Below are 19,228 nucleotides of genomic sequence, written 5' to 3' on the forward strand. Positions count from 1 at the left end.
GTGGAATACACTGCCTCGGAATATGGTGGAATCTCCTTCTCTAGAGATTTTTAAGCAGAGTTTGGATGACCATCTGTCAGGGATGCTTTGATTGTGTATTACTGGATGTCCCTTGGGGTGTCTTCCAACTCTATGATTCTGTAATTCTATAGATATGGAAGGCCAACTCTACAGCAATTCCCAACCCAAATCATATTCCATGTATGTTCTGTCAAGGGTGTATTCCTTTTACTGGTGCATCCTAGGTAAGGTAACTTGGCTTAACAACCACTTAGGAAAGTAGAAGAGCCAGTACTACTTCGACCCAACTTTGCTGAACCAACTCATTTCTAATAGGATATTCTCATTGCTCTTTAAGTACAAGAACTAAATATCTGCACCTTCAGTTTCCAAGAGCCCTGAAGTGAAACAATATTCAGCAGCAATAATCAAGCAACGATGCACTGGAATTAAAATTAGATTCTTCATAAATAATGCACAGATACAAACTTGTAAATTGAATTATATGGAGATATATGTATTTATTTGCAGCGTAAAGCATACAGCAGAATCAGAAAACCAGAACAATTCCAGAATATATACGGCAGGCAATTAAAAATAATGAATATTTTTAAATTGAATATTTTATGTTTCATATGTACTAGACAGTCACATAAGCATTGATCTTCTCATAAAGCGAGATTTTATACTATAATATTAGCAGACACATAATATCAGCATAGCCTAATGAGCAAAGGAACAAAGAAGTTGTACTCAGCTTAATGGGGAAGGATGCCTTGTGGAGCTGCTGTCTCCTTTGGTGTCTGTGAGAGAGAAAGGGAGATGATGATAGGTGGTCTCTTTCACTCCATCTAATGAAAAAGAGACTGGCAATCTAGAGACTCTGTAAAAGATCTCTGGGTCTTCCTATTTTTCCAGACAAAACATATGCCCACTGATCACCCTAACTACCCAAAATTGGGGAGGGGTGGGGGGAGATGCAGCTGAACCTTCATGCAGAAAAGTATAGAAGACAGAAATGGTAAAGGATATAATTGACAAGGGTTTTCCTATTAAAAGCATAGATTTTAAAAAGATACACCATGTAACAACAACAGAAGAGTGATGGCACCATATAGAAAGCCCAATTGAAGCTCCTATTATCCTCACCTTGTGTTTAGATAAGCCAAAAAGAAAAGAAAAGTAAAGAAAAGAAGCCATGCTTTAAGCTGGGCAACACAGGGTAGATCCATCCAATCACTTCCAAGGCAGAAGAGCTGTCATGGAAGACTCATACAGCCCAGAGATTTGTCTGTAGAAGTAGAGATAGCATGGGTTAGGAAGAGGGTAATGGCTGAATAAGGCTTCTTAGAGCTGAGAATATGGGGAGGGTTCAGGGAGCATGTTATGATGTTTGAAATTGAGGTGACAGTAAGTTCTGTACCTTAACTAATAAAAAGGACCCATCCCATTCTCCCAGAGTAGCAAAAGGCAAGAGCTTCGTATATCCTGGGAGAAGCTAAGAGAAGCACTAACACCCACTTTTTTTTTTACTGCAGTGCCACTTTTGGCCTTTATGGAAGCCTTTGCAGAAAAATGATGTTGGTGGACAGAGACAGCTTGCTCTTGAAGTAGCACTGGTCTTTTTCCTCTCTGTAGAATGACCCCCAACGTATACATGGGTTATATCAAAATCCATCATATTGACCCCAAAACTTTCCCTTGACTTATACATAAGTATATGTTGTACTCAAAGTTTTGAAGCAAGGTAATCAAATATATCATTGCAGGGGTTTATCATGTTTGCATTCTTCTAATTCCATATTTGAAGTATCCAAATTAAGAAGACAGTTGTGATTTTGTGGGATTCATAAGAAAAATTAACTCTACTGAAATTCTCACACTTAATCAACCTGGAAAGCAGTTCTCACGCAGGCCTCTTCCAAGCTTGGCTCAAGAGTGCTAATAGGTCTTCCTCCAGTTGACTACATGCACAGAATATACAATGAGAAAGCAACTATAATTAAAGTGCAGGGTGTGTTTATGAGTCCCAAGAGAAACCCACACAAAGCAAAGGAAATATAAATTTTGAAATCGTGGAAGTAGAGCTTCTCTTGCTGAATTCAGTGGACAAAGCCATATTTTTAAAAGAAAGTATGCTCTGCTTCAACTTAAATGTCAGTCCTGCTGTGATTTTAAATAAGTTTGTTGGCCTTTGGTCTAATTTTTATATAAAAAGCAGTCAAGAGACTTTTTAAAAAAATCAATTGTGTCTTTTGAACAGACTACTGTGAACTTTTGATATTTAACTCGTTAGTTTCTCAGAATATCAATACAGCAGGCCTTCCACTTTCAAGGGTTTTGGGGTTCAGGAGCTCCACAAATGAAAGAAAATACACATTAAAAATACTTTTTTAAAATCATAGAGAATACCTCTCTAAGAATCTTGTTGGAAATTAACCATAAAGTTGCCATGGGGGATTTAGAGATAACGTATTGCCCAAATTCATGAATAATAAAACCTGCAAATATGGAGGGCCACCTGTAGTTTCCACTCTCTTCACTGCTTTCAGATAATGAAACATGGTCTTAGCATTACAGTTCTATCCCATATCCTTCAACATTTCATAGATGAAAAGCGGGACACATGTGGCCAGGCATCATCACACTGTAATCAACATGGCAATAGTTATTAATGAGAAATAATATACAGGCTTAAAAAAGCTGAAGCCACATTGATCTTGTCTAACCCTACTGAAAAGGGCAGGATTCTGCACTGTTTTTACCCCCACCCCCTCCAACTGGGTGAGTGCAAACTTCTTTTGCACTTTGGAATCATTGTACAGCAACTAAGGTAAGTGGAGGATTAAAGGAGAAAGCAGAAGGAAGAGAGAGAAACTGGAACATTTTGAAAGCAGCTGGGAATTGATTGGCAAAGAGTTAATGGAGACTGTCTTTCCCAAATTAGAACATTTGGTGGGTATGATGATAGAATACCGGTGTCCTGAGCAAGGGTCCTGGTATCAAGGTCGAGGTTTACATAAACAAAAGCAAGATAAGACATATTTCATTTATAAAGAAAATGAAAGTCTTAGGTCTTTCAAGGTCCAGCCAAGATGACAGAATTGCAGAAACAGAAACCAATAACAATGAGTAACCAACCAGTAGTCAAATGCCAGGAGTTCAATTGTAAGGGTTCATAAATCAAAGGCCAGGAATCCAGGAATACAAACTGAAGTCAGAGTTCTGAATCAAGCCAGGAAGTCAGGAGTCAAATTTGTCAAAGTCCAAAGTCCAAAATTCCAATGCCAGAAGTTCTTGGAAACCAAGGAGCAGCAGAGCCAAAGTCCAGGACAATCATACAAAGTTGTCTACTCTTTAGAGCACTGGTTCCCAATCTTTGGTCCTCCAGTTGTTTTGAACTTCAACTCCCAGAAATTCCAGCAGCTGTTGGGAATTGTGGGAGCTGAAGTCAAAAACTCCTGGAGGATCAAAGTGTGGAAACCACTGCCCTAGAGCTACTCCATAGAGGCTTCTTTATTTAGAGGTCTCAGCTGAAGCTTGTCTCATCCAAACTCAACCTCTAATCAGTGGAGCCTGCTACCTTTCCTTGCTACAAAGATGGATTAACATTTCCCAGGCATACTAGGGATACTGGGAAGAGTCTTCCTCTGCTGTAGACTAACCTCCAACAGTAGCCAATCCAGGCCAAACAGTCTGCTCGTCATGACAACTTGATTGTATACAGAAAGTTGTAGGTCACATTCATGACATTTCTTTGTTTGTTTGTTTGTTTACTCACTATTTTTGGACATGGGTCTTTGATTCCACTTTAATAACCGTGGCTATATTCTATGGATTTCTGGGATTTGTAGTTTGGTGAGATGCTAGGACTCTCTGCTAAAAATTCAAAATGCTCTTCCCTCAACTGCAATTCCAAAATGTTACAGGAAGGAACCATAATAGTACCATATCACCAGTCTTCTGTATCCATGTGTTCTGCATCCATGGATACAAGGAACTATGGCTTACTCCAGGAAAAAATCCAAAACAATCCATGTGCTGATGGATAGGCATGCCCGGCTATGTTGCAGATCTTCAGGCTCTTCCTGTGTTCATTTGAATTGTGTGTGTGTGTGTGTGTTGTGCCATTGTGTTTCATGGGACTTGATGTCCACAAATGTTGGGATTAATAGGGGTCCTGGAACAAACCCACATGAATACCAAGGGTCCCCTGTAATTTTGTAGTGTGAAAGGGACTCTTGTGTTTAAAGCCAGACTAGTAGCACAAAATGATACATTCAAAACATGAAAACAAGGCAAGAAAGAAACACTTTCCATTGTTATATTTAGGTTCTGGCTGCTTCTTTCATGTCTCGGGAGCCATAGATCAACTGTTAGTGTTTAGTGACCTTCTGCCTGAGAGCAGGGAACCTCAGGGTGGCTCTAACTTGTGTGGCAAGCACTGTATTTCAGATAATCTAAGATGACATAGACCTCGGAAACCTTCTGTGAGTAATCTTTTCAGCAGGATAAGCTCTTGCTGAACAATTCTTTCAATGTACCTTTGTTTCAAACACACTCATAGCCCAAGATTTCTATGTACATCACTAGAAATTTTTCTTTTCTCTACTACCCTGCATCCTTCAATGTTGATATTTTCAAAGAGCAAGAATGTCTTGGACAAATACAGTGTGCTAGTAGCATGTTTATTTTGTAGCCCAAAGTTACAATTAGAACGAGTAAAGTGTAGCTCCCCACTTGCAAGCAGATTTTTTTTAGCAAAGACAAGACAGGGAAGGTTGGGATCAATGAAAACTCTTTGTACTACAATTCCTACAACCTTTAATATGCAATGGACATGCTGCTTAAGGTTTTTTCCTCCCGAAAGACATAAAAAGGTAATTTTCAAGACTTTGGTGGGGTCTGTTTACTTTAACAAGAATTGTTCTGCCAACTCTGATAGAACTACAACTTTTCCTTATTTAACTAGAATGGACTCCCAGAACATGCCTGACCTTCATCTTCACCTTTAAGTGCTGAAAACTCTGGTCTTGAGTAGCAACCCCTCAGATCCCTTGATTCTGAGTATGGAATGTATTCAGGTTCCAAAGATGCAGGGATTCAAGTCCCAAGAACACAGTACATCCCTGTAGTTTGGGAGAATAAGTTCACAGACTTCACATGGACATGTGAAACCATGGGTAGTCAAGAACTCAATTACTTTCAATGGAATGAACAATAGAGATACTGAGAAAATGGTGTAGCTTATACAAAGAGCCTGAATGAATAAGTGAAATTGTGGATAAATGAAACCAGGTACATTGGTTACATAGATATTGGGGTTGTGCTGTATCTCCCTTGCTGAAAGAAGGTGTGGGAAACTTCAGTGTCCACCCACATGATTTTTAAAACCTTTTTTGAAAAAGGACAGAACAAAACTTTGGAGTGAAACTGTTTGGGGGAGATAAATTTGCATTGAAGTTGGTAATTGTGCTCCTGGAAATCTCCAAGGTGGAATCATGGTTAGGATGGGGTTTGATGATGGGGAAGTCCCAGTTGGCTAAACCTAGCACTAGGGAGATTTGGTGAATGCTTTGAGATCTGTAAGCTGTGATTCCCACTTCTGCCTTAAAGACAACTCCATAATTTGTTTCCTGGGTGTCCTACTTTATAATTATATATATGCACTGATTTGCAGTCACCTCTCAGGCTATGGAATAAATGGGACTAGACAATACAATATGTTAGTTTGCATACTTCCCAAAAGGTATTTCCCAGACCCATGTGATTAATAGGATATCCTCTAATTCAGCTTCTGGGTAGAAAGCAGGGATGTAACTCTTCACAAATTTTCATCTCAAAGTAAAAAAAAAAGTCATTTCAGTTATTTGCTTACCTCTGCAAAACAGTAATTAAAAACCATGCAGTTTTTGAAGCTGATTCACAGCTTGAGGCTTTTTCTGCATAAAATTAACATGTAGTTTTTTGTACAGGAAAAGTGCTGTTTTCTGTGCAAATCAATCACATGTGAATATTGCATGGAATAACCCTTTGAATACAGCATTTTTGACACAAGAAAAAGTTTACCAGGGTGTCTTGACATGTGAAAAAACATATTTTTCAACCATTTCCCATATATTTTCAAGCATTCCTTTACATCTGTGCTAGGAAGGTGGGTGTCAGCTGAATTGTACACACAGCTAGTAATCAAATCAGTAGTAGAACCAAAGAGAAAAATTCAATCTTCTGCAGAAAATGATTTCATAGACATCTTAGTTCAGTTCTATCAAGACAAAAATATTTGGGGATGAGTTTTACTTCCTCCTGCATTCTAGTCTGAAAATGTCAATCATTCAATGTCTCATATGAAGAAATTTGTGACTTAGTTAAATTCATATAAAAATGTATTGAAATTTATCTTTCTCTACAATGACTTGAATGTTAAGAAAAAGTATCGGCAGTCCCTGACTTACAAACATCCAACTTACAAACGACTCATAGTTACAAATAGGGGTGAGACAACAGGAAGTGACATAAATTTACCCCTTTAAAGGGAAATTCACCCCTGAAAGCGTTGTTATGGGGAAAAGGTGTTTCCACTGAAGGTTCCTCGCCAATTCTTGTTTCCACAGGAAGCCAATTTTTTTTCAAAATTCCATTATTATCACAGGGACAGAAAGTAAGAGGAAATATTCGGAATAGGGCACAGACAGCAAAGCAAACACCACAGGGGCATTAGCTCTTCACTCTGCTATCCAAAGCTTGTGTGTGTGTGTGTGTGTGTGTGTGTGTGTGTGTGAGTATGTGTATCTGTTCATAACCAGGGGACTGTCTGTATAGACTTTATGCTTTCATATCAGACCCAAACACTCAATATTACTGTGACATTCATATATGTGTGCAGATAATAGGCAGAATCAATATGCTTCCACTTTCACAGTCTACTTCCATCTAGTGATGACATATTGTATTTTTTTTTCAGTCCCACTAGGAGCTGAGAAGAAAAAAATGCTTTTCTTCCCATGTTCTTGAGCTACTACAGGATTTTTTCCACATAAAGATGGGAAACCGCTGGCTTTCCCATGAAATCCCATAGAAAACTCCATACTATGACACAAACTGTGAACCTTCTCAAAAGACTGTAGCCTTCCTTGAAAAAATGAGCAGTTTTTTGGCAACCAGGAAAGAATAAATGACAAAAAATGCATCTCTACTGTAGAAATAATCCAGTTTGCCATCATGTTTACTGCTATGGCTCAATGTTGTGGAATCAAGAGAGTTGCAGTTGTACAAGACCTTCTCTATCAAAGATTGTTGTTGCCACACCAAACTACAGCTCTCTGGATTCCATTGCATTGAGCAATTGCAATGAAAGGGGTGTCAAACAGCATTGATTGTACAATGTATCCCAGAAGATGGGAGAAACCAGAAATTTCCTCTCAAGTCAAAAAGTTGTGCCGGTTAATCCTTTTCCTGTTTAATAAAAATTGTGAAAGTAATATGCATACTAAGGAAGAAGGTTTTCTTGTTGTTTTTTTGTCTCCCCCCCCCCCCCAGGCCATCATTTATGCTCACACATTCATGCATAACATAGAAAAACACAGAGAGATTTCAGTCAGTATGTTAATTTGACACTGGGAGGAAGAAGCTGTGTACATTTTTGTTACAAGATTTATTCTCATTAATTGTTACCTCCATCACATTGCAATGGGAACTGTATGCCAAAAAATGCCAGAAACAGTACACCATCCACACAACAAATGCACACAGAGAAGAACTACAGTTTAATATATGCAGATTTGGCAGGAAGCTCATAAAGCTCCACAACTTTGTGAGCACAGCAGGTAATTTCTGTGTGAAGGATTGCTTATTGTGAAATACACTATTTCTAAAAGTTTTCTCTAACTTTGTCCTGATCAATTAAGATATGCCCTTCACCATACACACTTTTAGGAAGTAGCTAGTGTTTGCATGTGTGTGTGTGTGGGGGGGGGGGGGGGGGAGATTGCATTTTTTTTCCTCCAAAGTCTCACACTTTTTCATACTACTAAAAAAAATCAAAAGTTTTTACTGAATATATGCACAATTTTCAAATTTCTGGTAAGTTTCTCAAAGTCCCGGCACCATTCATTATGTACCAGGAACAAGAAAAAAGTTCCTGCAAAATTTCACAGACTTCCAAGCTGCTATTTTTCTCTCTGCAAAGGTTCTCCAAGGAGTCTGAAACTCCAAATTTAATAGCAATTGGGATTTTTTTGAATTTCTGGTCCACCTCTACCTCCATTCCTAATCAGACCTAGTATGTATCACCCTCACAAGATAGAGGGAAGCTGTAATTTGCTTTTGCAGCAAAGTTTTGCTTTTATTTCCATGTTTGCATTAACAGTATTTTCACATTACTGGCAATAAATTAGAGCACGTCATGATGAATCAAGTACAGTGGTATAACCTACCATGACCTTGAGGCATTATGATTTATATGTAACATTACATTAGACATCAAAATATGTTATTCATATAGTATAACTAATACCACAGACAGGAACATATTCTTCACAACAGCAAATAATTTAGATACTATATATTTAAGATGCATATCTATGAAACCCACTCAGTTTTATTGATACTCTCTGTGAAAAGGACTTTTATTTGAATGCTAAAGCAGCCTAAAGTTGTAGAATATTCACCTCAACAGACATTTCTGCATAAGAAATATCTCTTTATATTCTTCATGCAATATGATGCTTGAAATAAAACCAGTTATATTTCACAATACAGAAAATTTGGAGCAAAAATGTGGAATTTTCACACAAAAAGGAATAATACCCAAAAAGGTGGGGGGGGGGGTGGGTCTTGCAATCTGACCCAGGAGAAAGTACATTTTGTGCAAGGACATCAGGGCATTCACCAGCATGGTGTAGTGATTTGAGTATTGAACTACAGTTTTGGAGACCAAGGTCCAAATCTTCATTTGGCCTTGAAACCCACTACATAATCTTGGACAAATCATACTCTCTCATGGGTCAACAGTGTGATGTGACATCTTAAAAAGCCAATGTAATTCTAGGTTGCATCAATAGAAGTGTAGTGTCTAGAATCAGGGAAGCAAAAGTACCACTCTAGTCTATTTTGGTCAGATCTCACTTGGAATATACAAGAAGAATATTGACAAGCTAGAACATGCATAGAGACAGGTAACCAAAATGGTCCAAGGTTTAGAAACCCTGGACTATTTTGAGGAGCAGCTTAGGGTATGTTAGTCTGAAGAAAAGAAGGTTAAGAATTGACATGATAGCCATGTTTAAATATTTGATGTCATATTGAGGATGGAGTAAACTTGTTTTCTGCTGTTCCAGAGACTAGGAAACAGTGAAAAGGATTCAAACTATAAGAAAAGAGTTTCCACCAAAATATTTGGAATAACTCCGTGATAGGGTTGTTGTAGATTTTTTCAGGCTATATGGCCATGTTCTAGAGGCATTCTTTCCTGATGTTTCGCCTGCATTTCTGGCAAACATCCTCAGAGGTAGCGAGATCTGTTGGAACTAGGAAAATGGGTTTATATATCTGTGGAATGACCAGGGTGGAACAAAGAACTATACTCCGTGATAGTAAGAGCGCACCTCAGAGTGAATTCTCTATCTTTAAACTGCACCCATACCTTGGGAAGTCTGACTTGGCCATGGTAGTCCCCACTCTGGTTACATCCCATATAGACTACAATGCGCTCTACGTGGGGTTACCTTTGAAGACTGTTTGAAAGCTCGAAATGGTCCAGCAGGTGGCAGCCAGGTTGCTAATGGGAGCAGCACTCAGGGAGCATACAACTCTTCTTTTGCGCCAGCTCCACAAAGTGAAGAGGCGGTTTGCTACTGGGCACAATTCAAAGTGCTGGCTTTATCCTATAAGGCCCTAAGCGGTTCCGGCCCAGCTTAGCTGTCTGACTATCTCTCTCCTTATGAACCAGCAAGGAATTTAAGATCATCTGGGGAGGCCCTGCTTTTGATCTCGTCTTCTTCGCTGGCGTGTCTGGCAGGGATGAGAGACAGGGCCTTCTCAGTGATGGCCCCTCAGCTGTGGAACTCTCTTCCCAGGGATATTAGATCAGCCCCCTCCCTCCTGACCTTCCAGAAAAAAGTAAAAACCTGGCTCTTTGAACAGGTCTTTGAAAATGCAGTGAAATAGACAAGCACTGAATTATGTAAGACTGAAACATGGAATGGCTTAGGCGATGCTACTGGAAAATGTGATTAACAGGAAGACATTGGTGATATATGTTTTTAATGGTTTTGTGTGGATTTTTATAATGTTGTTCGTAATGTTTTTACTTTTTATGACTATAAGGGCATTGAATTGCTGCCAATTTGTAAGCTGCCTTGAGTTGCCTTCATGCTGAGAAAGGCGGGATAGAAATAAATAAACAGAGGCTGGGTAGCCATGGGTCAGGAGTGCTTTGATAACCTGGCAGGGGTTTGGACTGATTAACTCTTGTGGGCTCTCCCAACTATACAATTCTTTGATCATAGGAACAGTAGTTAGAAGATCTAGAGAAGAGCTCCAAGAGCATCAGAACAGAGAGTGAGAAGGCATCAGAATAAACAAATATTGGTTTTAATTGGATGGATGAGGATGCATTTTTATAGATAAACATGTACCCAATTTATTTCTTTTCCAACCCTTGAAAGGAGGCAAACCATTAGAAGTTCATCATGATGAATCTGAGAACCTTTGACCCAAGAGAAAAATCCTTCATTTCCAGTTAACCCTCCCATACTTCTTCTGATAGCTTTTAATCTCATCCTACATCTTGTGGGCAACAGAGCTTTCCTCTCTCATAACCAACAGTGTGCTGAAGGATGTGACAATGGGTTTGTAACCTTGATGCTGAGATGGAATGTGTCTCTCTTGTCCCATTTTACTCCTGTAGATTACTCTATAGTGCCATTTTGGAACCAGACTTTAATTGACCCCATTACATTTTCATTTAATTGCATCCTTCCTGACCAGTTTTGGTTGTACATGTTGATCTCTGGTGGACTCAGATTGACATGGACCTGTTCACTTAACTATTACTGGGGGTTGGTTTTAAGGAGCTTGAAGAGAATGAAACACCATTCAAAAAGTGTTAGGAGAAATAAAATAGCTGCTGGTATTGTTCTGTAAAAGCTTGTGGGAGAGATCGCTGAATACAGATGAGGGAGAATTGCATTTGTTTCACACTTTAACCTGAAATGTACCCGATGGCACAATTTCAGGATGGGATTCAGTTATCATTCAAAATTAGCACTTCACAATCGAGTTCTCCAGTCACAAAATACATACACAGATGTAGATATAAAGTGACAATGAATAGAAAAAAAATCTGTATACAGTCAGTCATCCACATTTATGGGTTTAACTTTTGTGGGTTTGATTTTTCATGGATTTGATTAATATGATCTCTCTAGAAATATGACTCCAGTGTAACTTTAGGGTCAACTTCTGGTGGAACTGATGAACTCCATATCCCTAGTTGAGGTACCCAAAATTCCTTCATGAACTGAGATTTGAACCATGAAAACTTTCTTTATAAAATTGCAGGTCAATGCAGAAATGGGACAGAATAGACATGTGAATGAAATACGTGATACTGGCTACAGATTGGTGGCTCTATCAAGTCCAATCTCATATTCTTCTTTTCACCCACCAAGCTCATCCTGCTTCATTTCTGTGAGTGTCTTTTCTAAGAACACATATATCTCTGCATATTTTACTTACATTTTCCTAAACACACATATTTGGGTTACATTTCTTTCAAATGCACACATCTGAGAGCATGAAACCACTGAATAAAGTGTATGTGTATGAAAGAGACATTTGATTATTTTAAATTGCAGTTTTAAAATATGCATACCTTTTGGTGCACCTTTTTGTTTGTTTCCCAGACTGCACTCTAAGCCCATAAATATTTGGGTTTCCTTACCTCGAATTGTATTGGAATTCTGAAGTAGTTAAGGGAAATTGAAATTGTGTAAACTGGTGATGGAAAGAGGAGAAAGACTGAATAGAACAAATTTGTCACATGTTCTTAACAGCTACCAGAATCCTTTGTCTTATGTTACATAGATTCACCTACAGAAATTGGACATTTTTATTTGATGTGGAATGTTTGTATTTAGTTCAAAATTGCAAGAGTTGGGTTGTACTAGCAGTATTATTGTGCAAAAATGTGTCTGAAACTTGACTGTGTATGAACATCTGGTTAAGCAATTCATTGTAATGTGGGGACAGCAAAATAGAGAAAAGGAAGGTTATTAGCCTCACTACTTCCAGCATGTTTGAATTGGGGGGGGGGGGGGGGGGAATTTACATTTATAAGTCCATAAACACAGAAATCATAAAACTGTGGAGAATTGTGAAACAAAAAGTTATCCCTGGAGTCATGCTCTCTAGAAGGTTAACAATGTTTTTGTTTACTTATGCAAGACTGACCTGACTTGGTTGTTTCCTTATGGTTAGTTCTGAACAAAAAAAAAGCAATTGCTGAAACATGTTGAACTACTTTTCTTGGCTTTGTGTGAAAACAATTTCTATTATTTCAATCTAATTTTGCCTCTGTTACCAAATTTTCTGATAATTAAGTAAAGGAATACATCTACTTTATTAGCTGAGGTATATTAATATTGGAATTCAAAGTTTCTTCTGGTGTTTAGACCAGGTTTACAGCAATAACATAAAGAAAGCCAAAACTCCAAATGAGCAGCCAGACCACTCTTCAATATTTATTTATTTATTTATTTATTATTTGCTATACTTGTATACCGCCATTTCTCAGCCTAGCCGGCGACTCAACGTGGTTTACAACAACTTATAACAAACAACAGTATACAGTTTAAAAGCATAAAAACATAATCCACAATACATATATCAATAAACAATCCAATTCATCTCTTGACTAAAATCGTGATCCAGTTTCGTCGTCCAGATTGCCAGTCCTTCAATCATTACACTTATTGCACTGAGTTAACCGAACGCCTGCTCGAACATCCACGTTTTTAGTCTTTTCCTGAATACCATCAATGAGGGAGCTGATCTTACCTCCATGGGAAGGGTGTTCCATAGCCACGGGGCCACCACAGAAAAGGCCCTGTCTCTCGTCCCCGCCAGCCGCACCTGTGAAGCAGGCGGGATAGAGAGTAGGGCCCCCCCAGAAGATCTTAGGGTCCTGGTGGGCTGATAGGCCGAGATACGTTCGGATAAGTAAGTTGGGCCAGAACCGTTTAGGGCTTTAAAGGCCAACGCCAGCACTTTGAATTGAGCCCGGTAGCAAATCGGCAGCCAGTGGAGCTGGTGCAGCAGAGGAGTTGTATGCTCCCTGCGCTCCGCTCCTGTTAGTATCATGGCTGCCGAGCGTTGGACTAATTGGAGCTTCCGGGCCATCTTCAAAGGCAACCCCACGTAGAGAGCGTTGCAGTAGTCTAAACAGGATGTAACCAGAGCGTGGACTACCATGGCCAAGTCAGACTTCCCAAGGTACGGGCGCAGTTGGCACACGAGTTTTAACTGTGCGAATGCTCCCCTGGTCACCGCCAAAACCTGGGGTTCCAGGCTCAACGATGAGTCCAGGATCACACCCAAACTGCGAACCTGCGTCTTCAGGGGGAGTGCGACCCCATCCAACACAGGCTGTAACCCTATACCCTGTTCGGCCTTACGACTGACCAGGAGTACCTCTGTCTTGTCTGGATTCAATTTCAATTTGTTCGCCCCCATCCAGACCGTCACAGCGGCCAAGCACCGGTTCAGGACCTCGACAGCCTCCTTAGTAGCAGGTGGAAAGGAGTGACAGAGTTGGACATCATCCACGTACAGATGACATCGCACTCCGAAACTCCGGATGATCTCACCCAGCGGCTTCATGTAGATGTTAAACAACATGGGAGACAGTATTGAACCCTGAGGAACCCCACAAGACAAAGGTTGTGGGGTTGAACAGGAGTCTCCCAGTAACACCTTCTGAGACCGGCCCTCAAGGAATGAGCGGAGCCACTGTAAAACAGTCCCTCTAAGACCCATTCCCGTGAGGCGTCCCAGAAGGATACCGTGGTCGACGGTATCGAAGGCTGCTGAGAGGTCCAGCAGCACCAACAGGGACACACTCCCCCTGTCGAGCTCCCGGCGCAGATCATCCACTAAGGCGACCAAGGTAAAATGCTAAAAGATCACAATTAAATGATAGACCTACTCAATACTTCTCTTGCTTCAGTTTTCTCTGAAGCAAGGAAAATTGTATGCTTTATCGCAGTAGCAGAAACCTTGACAAAGAATCAAAATCACAAATCAAGATTGATAGGGAGTTAGTCACAAATCATCTAGCTGGCCCAAATTTTTGTTACGTTTTTAAATACAAAAAATGTACTTGATAAATAACAAATAATGTATACGAGTACATGCACTTTCATATGGAACAATAAAAAAATAATCAACTTTAAAGTTGTAGAAACACAAATTGTAGCACAATGGTAGAAGCACAAAGTGAAGAGGCAGAAGCATAATTTTCTTCATTCCAGCCTCCCTCCCTCTCTTGCAGTCTCTCCCTCTCTCTCTTCATAAAGCCAAACATACCACTAACAAAAACCACACAAAATGAACTAATCCAAAGTTCCTTAAAGTAGACAAGAGCAAAACAGACAGCAATCTCCCAAAGCAGACAAGAGAGTGAGGCACAAGGCAGAGAGGCAGCTCCCTTGAAGTCCTAAGGTCCTGTACTCTGGCGCTACCACTTAAATCAAAATGCTGCTTGTATGGCAAAGTGAAACCCAGGCCAAGAGATGGCTCTTAACTCAAACCACTTTTAAGTTGAAACACTCTTAAAACATATTTCTATAAAATACATATTAAAATACACAGAACAGAGGTTAAAACCCAGGGAACGACTTTAAAATACATTTATGAAAATTGACTTGGTAGGACTGCTGGAAGAGATAGGTCTTTATAAGGTTTTTAAATTCCGACAGCTCAATTAGCTCTTTCAGCAGGTCATTTCCACAATTGTGGACCAGCTGGTGAAAAGGACCTCGGGGTGATGATTACCAGTTGAGTTCTTACAGGCTGGAGTAGCCGCCCCCCAGAGGACCTCAATGTGGGGGCGGATTGTACAGGAGAAAGCAATCCTGTAGGTAATCTGGACCCAAATCATGGAAGTCTTTAAAGGTTAAAATCAACACCTTGTATTTTGCCCAGAAATTAATTGACAGTCAGTGGAGTGACTTTAGGAAAGGTGTAATATGCTCACCCCTGGATGTCCTTGTAACCAATTTGGCTGCCATATTTTGAACCAACTTGAGTTTCTGAACTTAGGACAAAGGTAAAGTGCATTGCAGAGGTTCAACCTTGAGGTTACCAATGTGAGCAATACCATTGTTAGGGCCTCCAAATCTAGATAGATCAGCCGAAGCTGGTAGTAAGCACTCCTGATTGTCACATCTACCTGTGGCTGACCTTTGGAGAGTTGGATCCAGGAGCACTTCCAAACTGCAAACACAGTCTCCCAGGAGGAGTGTATTGGCTGACACATCTCCACCCCCAGATTAGGACCCTTGATGGCATGCACCTCTGTTTTGTGTGGATTCAGTTTCGATGTGTTTTTCCTTATCCATCCTATTACATTCTCCAGGCATTCATTCAGAGGAGACATGCTATTCTTAGTTGAGGCTGTTTTGAAGTCACAGATAAATATATTTGATACTGATAACACCCTGCTCCATGCCTCCAGATGATCCCTCTCCTAGAGATTTCATGTGAATATTAAAAAAGCAATGAGGATAGAATGGCACCTTGTGGGATGCCAAATAACACCCCCTTTTTTGAGTAGCAGCTATCCCCAAGCACCACCATCTGGACTTGCCTGAGAGGTATGACTGGAACCACTACAGCACAGTGCCTCTGATTCCCAGCCCTTCCAGGTGTCCCAGAAGGATACTATGGTTGATGGCATTGAAAGCCACTGAGAGGTCTAGAAGCACCAACAGGGACCCACATCCCTTGTCAGTGTTAAGACAGAAATCATCCAGTAAGGTGACCATAGCACTCAGCTCCATATTCTGCTTTGAAGCCAGTTTGAAATGGGTCAAGGAAGTATGTGTTGTTTAAGACTGTCTGGAGTTGGGGGCAGGGGCAACTGTCTTCTCAGTCACCTTGCGCAAAAAGAGACTGTTGTGTTTCCACCTGGCAGAAAGGGATTGGACTGGATGACCCTTGGAAGTCTTTTCCAACTCTTATTATTCTGAGCATGAAATTCATTTATTATTTATACACGCCTTATATACATAGCCTGAATGTAATTTCATATATAGGCAGTCCCCAAGTTATGGACAAGATAGGTTCTGTAGATTTGTACTTAATATTAATTTGTATGCAAGTCAAAAGAGGTACATTTTAATTATTAAGGCCCAGCGGATCCAAGGAGGACTTTTTCAGTAGTGGTCTATCTGCTGCTGGGGAGCTGGGGGTGGCCATGGCTGACAGGGAATTCTGGTGTGGGCTGGTCCATGAGGTCACAAAGAGTCGGAAGTGACTGAATGAATGAACAACAACTATCTACTGTTTCTTTTAAACAAGATGGAAAGTGTCCCATCCCTCCCCTGAGAGATGCATTAATATTTTTTTGTATTTGAGATTGAATTACTTATCTTCCTTGGACGACCAGTCAAGACGGACAAGGATCAAGAGAGCAAATTGTCTTCCTTCCTAGCTGCAGTAGCTTGTCCACATCAACAGTACACACTCACCAGTTGAAATGGATCCAATGTAACCCCACCCACATTTGGACATCCCATTGCTGGCCTCTGCTCCAATGACAGCATCTAAGTCGGCTCTTATGCAAGAGGTTTTATGTGCAAAATGCTTGTTAAAAGCATCACAGTGAGCTACTAAAGGTTCTAGCAATTGGTTTGAAGGGAAAATTACCTGAGTTAAACCTTTCACCACTCTGAACAGCTCAGCTGGACATGAATCTGCAGATGCAATGTATGCAAAGAAGAAAGCTATTCTTCTTGAATATTCCAAGTGAGTTCTGACCAAATCTCCCAGCTTTGATGATGCCAGAAATAATTATCACATCCAAGAAGCTTGCTTAACTCCGTGTTGGATCAGACTCTATGTTGTACTGGCAAACACTATCTGATGTTTAGCAAAGCAATACAATCCTTCCTTGTAATGGTTTCCTAAAAGCTGTATCTGCTGCTGGTGTAAACCAAGGATAACCTTTCCTTCATCTGAGCAGAGCCAAACAATAAGGAGGCAAAATCAGAATCTGGCCCGCCCCTGTTCAGTCTTGCTTGACTATCAGCTACCAGTTTTGTATGCTTAAATCCACAATCGCACACAATCAGCCAGGCAAATTGTTCCGAAATTTAAGTGTGTTTTCCATTCCCCAGGCTATTAATTGTGATGACACATTAACAGATAAGAGGACTTTAATTTTCACTGGATAGTTTCGTCCCTCTGCGGGTGAGAGATACATAACAGAAACTTGCTTTGATTAACAAACTGAAGAGACCCCAGGAAAAAAAGATACGGAAAAGAGCGCGCGTTTCTGCATGGGTTTGAGCATAACATCTCCCTTATCTCATAAAGTGGAAAGGAACCAGCAGGGATCAAATTACAAAGCAGAGAACAAAAGATTCTGGGGAATTCATAGACTTGGGCCATATGAGTTAAACAAAAGAATGGAAGATTCCTATTTTCATCACTGTTTTATCATTTCTTTAAAGTATGTTTTATTTTCTTCAGACTCAGCTTGTTGACACACAACCGTTGTCTAACTTCATAAAATCATAGAACTGAAAGATACCACAAGGGCTATCTAGTCCAACCCCCTGCCATATAGGAATACCTAACTAAAGTGCTCCCAAGAGATGACTATATAACATCTATTTAAACAACCTCAAAGAAATAGAATCTACTCTGAGGGACCATTCCATAGTTCTATTCCATGGCTGATGTTTAGGCAGAGAACATGGTGTAATGGTTTGAGCATTGGAGACTGCAGACCAGGATTTGAATCCTCACTTGTTCATGGAAACTCATTGGGTGATCTTGGATAAGTCAGTCTCTCACTCAAGGAGAATAACAAAGGTTAACCCCTTCTGGAAAATCTTGCCAGGAAAACCTGTGATAGGTTGACCTTAGGTTCATCATAAATTGGAAATGTATGGTGAACCTAAGGCACACATCAATAAGGATGACATCTCTCTAATTTGAATCTATTGCTTTATTAGTCTCTTCATTATGGTGAAACTAGTTGCCCTATTGGGCAGCTTGTTTTGTTCATCATTAAACGAAATAAACATGGCCCAGGCCTTGGTGGGATGATTCTTTTATTGGTTGTCCATGTGTCCTATTCTAGAGGGTGCAGTCCTTTCTTTGAGTGCATCTTGTGTTTCAATGGTATCCAGTTTTAAGTGTGGAAATAACCAGAATTCACTGGGCTTATATTTCCCTTTTAAAAACATCCTCCTTAAACTCCCTGGCAATGTGGCTGTTACTTCAGGTTTTTCCAAAACTTGGGATGCATTCAGCATTTTTTTTTTTGAAAAAGGAAATGTACCCACAATCATGCACAGTTTTGAAAATTGGTAAAAATGTTTGGAAAATGCACACTAACATACTTTCATTGATATAAAATATACATGAAGCTTCCATGCAGATAAAGTCATTAGGAAAAAAGATGTATCAAATATGCACAGATTTCCATGAAAGATGGAGAGAAATTCTAGCAAGCTGGTGTACTACATGGTAGAGTGAGAACATCGATAAAATTCTGAGAAGGCTAACAGAAACAAAAAGTGACAGATATTTGTTGTTGAAGGCTTCCATGGCCAGAATCAATGTGATGCTGTGAGTTTTCCAGGCTCTATAGCCATGTTCCAGATATTTATCTCTCCATTTTTTTTCCTGTGCTAAATATACATCCAGGCATTAAAACTAGAGAATGCCAGTTTTCTGGATCCAGTCTGATATTTTGTTTAGTACTTCCTACTCATTCGACTACTGTGTCAAAGGAGAAGGTAAATAATCCATAAATAGATACATTGAGAAATAGAGAGATGACAAATAGATACTAACATTTAGCATGGTAACAATGAGAATGTGGAATTCCCTCCCCTTGAAGATCCACTGGGCTCTTTCTCTTTAATATGTAGTTCAGATATTTCTAGCTTATTGATCTACTTACCCTGGTAAACCCAATGGTGAAAGATGATGG

At 39.9% G+C, this 19,228-nt stretch overlaps 1 protein-coding gene across 6 annotated transcripts in view; it reads left to right on the forward strand.

Moving 5' to 3' along the window:
• Positions 1-19,228, forward strand: part of TUNAR (TCL1 upstream neural differentiation-associated RNA) — an 80,430-nt gene that overhangs the window by 56,182 nt on the left and 5,020 nt on the right. For 2 of the 6 annotated variants that reach the window (XM_060755970.2, XM_060755971.2), the window contains exon 3: positions 11,563-11,691. The exons of the other annotated variants lie outside the window; for them this stretch is intronic. In XM_060755970.2, the coding sequence (XP_060611953.1) occupies positions 11,563-11,691 (129 nt within the window). The remainder of the gene's footprint in view (positions 1-11,562; positions 11,692-19,228) is intronic. 6 annotated transcript variants of the gene reach the window in all.

This window comes from Anolis sagrei, chromosome 1 (assembly GCF_037176765.1).
Source record: "Anolis sagrei isolate rAnoSag1 chromosome 1, rAnoSag1.mat, whole genome shotgun sequence".
In the NCBI taxonomy this organism is placed as follows: domain Eukaryota; kingdom Metazoa; phylum Chordata; class Lepidosauria; order Squamata; family Dactyloidae; genus Anolis; species Anolis sagrei.